Here is a 1,760-nt window from a genome sequence, read left to right on the forward strand (position 1 = left end):
ACAAGTTCACGTGACTTTGAACTCCTCATTTTCAGACTTCCAGAACTATATCATAATCCTTGCTCGAAAAGAAGATACAAAATGCAGCTGGTTAAGATATGCAACATAAATTGATGATGTGGGTTTTTCCAGGATAAATAAATAGGACATTGTCATATTTCAGAGCATAATCAATCTGACAATGAAAAGAGTACATTTGGTCCGTACCATTCAAAAGGAGAAGAAGCACAGAGAGAGATAAAAAGGATAACAAACCTGGAAAAATATATCTGTTGGAATTCTAAGAAGTTTCACAGTCCTATATGCAATTTTGTCCAAAAATGTCGTGGGAACATGGTGCTTGTGCAGATCTATAGACAAGTCTGCCCGGTAAGTTTCCCAAGGCTGCAAACATAAAAAATGAAACAAACTCAAAACTCATACTTCCAAAGCCCAAATAAGCATTGATCGCATGTCATCTTTGTGAACATTTCAGGTGGAAAAACATGCTTGTGAGTCAAAAAAAACAGTTCTACACCAAGTAGTTGGGACAAATCAGTGTGCAAAAATATTAAGCCAGAAAATAAAAACCAACAAAAATTTCTGCACCTAGGATTGATTCGCAGCCAAGCTGCCAAGGTGAAACCCAAACCAATGGGGAGTAGTAATTTTGTACAGGACATTCAGACTCGTCTTGGGCTTGTCTTCACATATCTCATAATTGGATAACCCAAGCCATGACTCTCAATATAAAATTGGAAGCAAATTTCTTGCAAATGTGTTTCATCGGATGCCCTATTCAAACTGAAAGATCTAAAATGGCATGATAGTTGATTCAAAATTATAGCAAGTTTAGGCCAGAATCAGAAATTATATTAATCCATTGACTGTCCTAATCCAGCTCCTCTACAAGCCGTTTACATTATCAGCCCCCAAAATTTGGGACTTCCTACATATCACATTGTATTTTATCCATCACTGGTAATCAAGGCAGCTTCAAATTTTTTAAGAATTTATTATATAAAAGAACGATTCGTGAGTATTACTTACATAAAAACAACATTATTTATCGAAATCAATTTTATTTTATTTTTTTAAAATAATAAATGCTACCAAGTACCAACGTGTAAAGCAAGCCACACTGTTTCACAAACACGCAGCTTGCACTGTTGCACATGGACCATGTGCAGCAATTTACTTTTAAATTTCTTCGTTAACAATTTTAAATAAAACAAAGAACAGCTAGACCATCATAAACAAGCACAAAATGTGACACAGACTCTGTGGATCGAGCTCACAGAGAAAGAAGTAACTGCATAATTCATACATATTCAACACTGATCTAACTGTATATGAATATTTATTACCATAAAACAGTTCCAAGGCCACTCAGTGCCATCTTCTCTAGTGATTTTAGACCTCGAAATTCCCCAGTAGCTGGAAACCATGACTTCACCCTTTTCTACCTTCTTCTCTGCCACCACGCCGCTATTCTCCTTCTCCTTCTCCGGCATCGCCACCGTCGAAGAAGGCTCTGATGCAGTGCTCATCATCTTCCTCCACCCTCCCAGCAACATCCCAACACCCTGCCCCCTCACTCCAATCATCGCCTCATCAAACGGCGGCCTGATCACCAACGCCACCTTCGCCGCCGAAGACATGTACCGGCTATAATTACCGCCGGTGATCACACGCTTCATCAGAGATCTCGCCACCAAGTGGTTCATTTTCGAAATTCAATTGCAACTTGCACGGCTGATGTTCGGTTTGCAGGGAATTGG

General features: G+C 39.0%; 1 protein-coding gene across 1 annotated transcript in view; it reads right to left on the reverse strand.

The window, feature by feature from the left end:
* The window catches only part of LOC111378439 (ubiquinol oxidase, mitochondrial-like), a 12,523-nt gene extending 10,769 nt beyond the window's left edge, over window positions 1–1,754 (reverse strand). Inside the window, exons 1-2 of the mRNA XM_023001633.1 lie at window positions 1,347–1,754; window positions 256–384 (exon numbers count right to left, since the gene is read on the reverse strand). Coding sequence (XP_022857401.1) covers window positions 256–384; window positions 1,347–1,706 — 489 coding nt within the window. The 5' untranslated portion in view covers window positions 1,707–1,754. The remainder of the gene's footprint in view (window positions 1–255; window positions 385–1,346) is intronic.
* Between the last annotated feature and the right edge of the window lie 6 nt (window positions 1,755–1,760).

Source organism: Olea europaea, unplaced genomic scaffold (genome assembly GCF_002742605.1).
Source record: "Olea europaea var. sylvestris unplaced genomic scaffold, O_europaea_v1 scaffold1815, whole genome shotgun sequence".
NCBI classification, from domain to species: Eukaryota; Viridiplantae; Streptophyta; class Magnoliopsida; order Lamiales; family Oleaceae; genus Olea; species Olea europaea.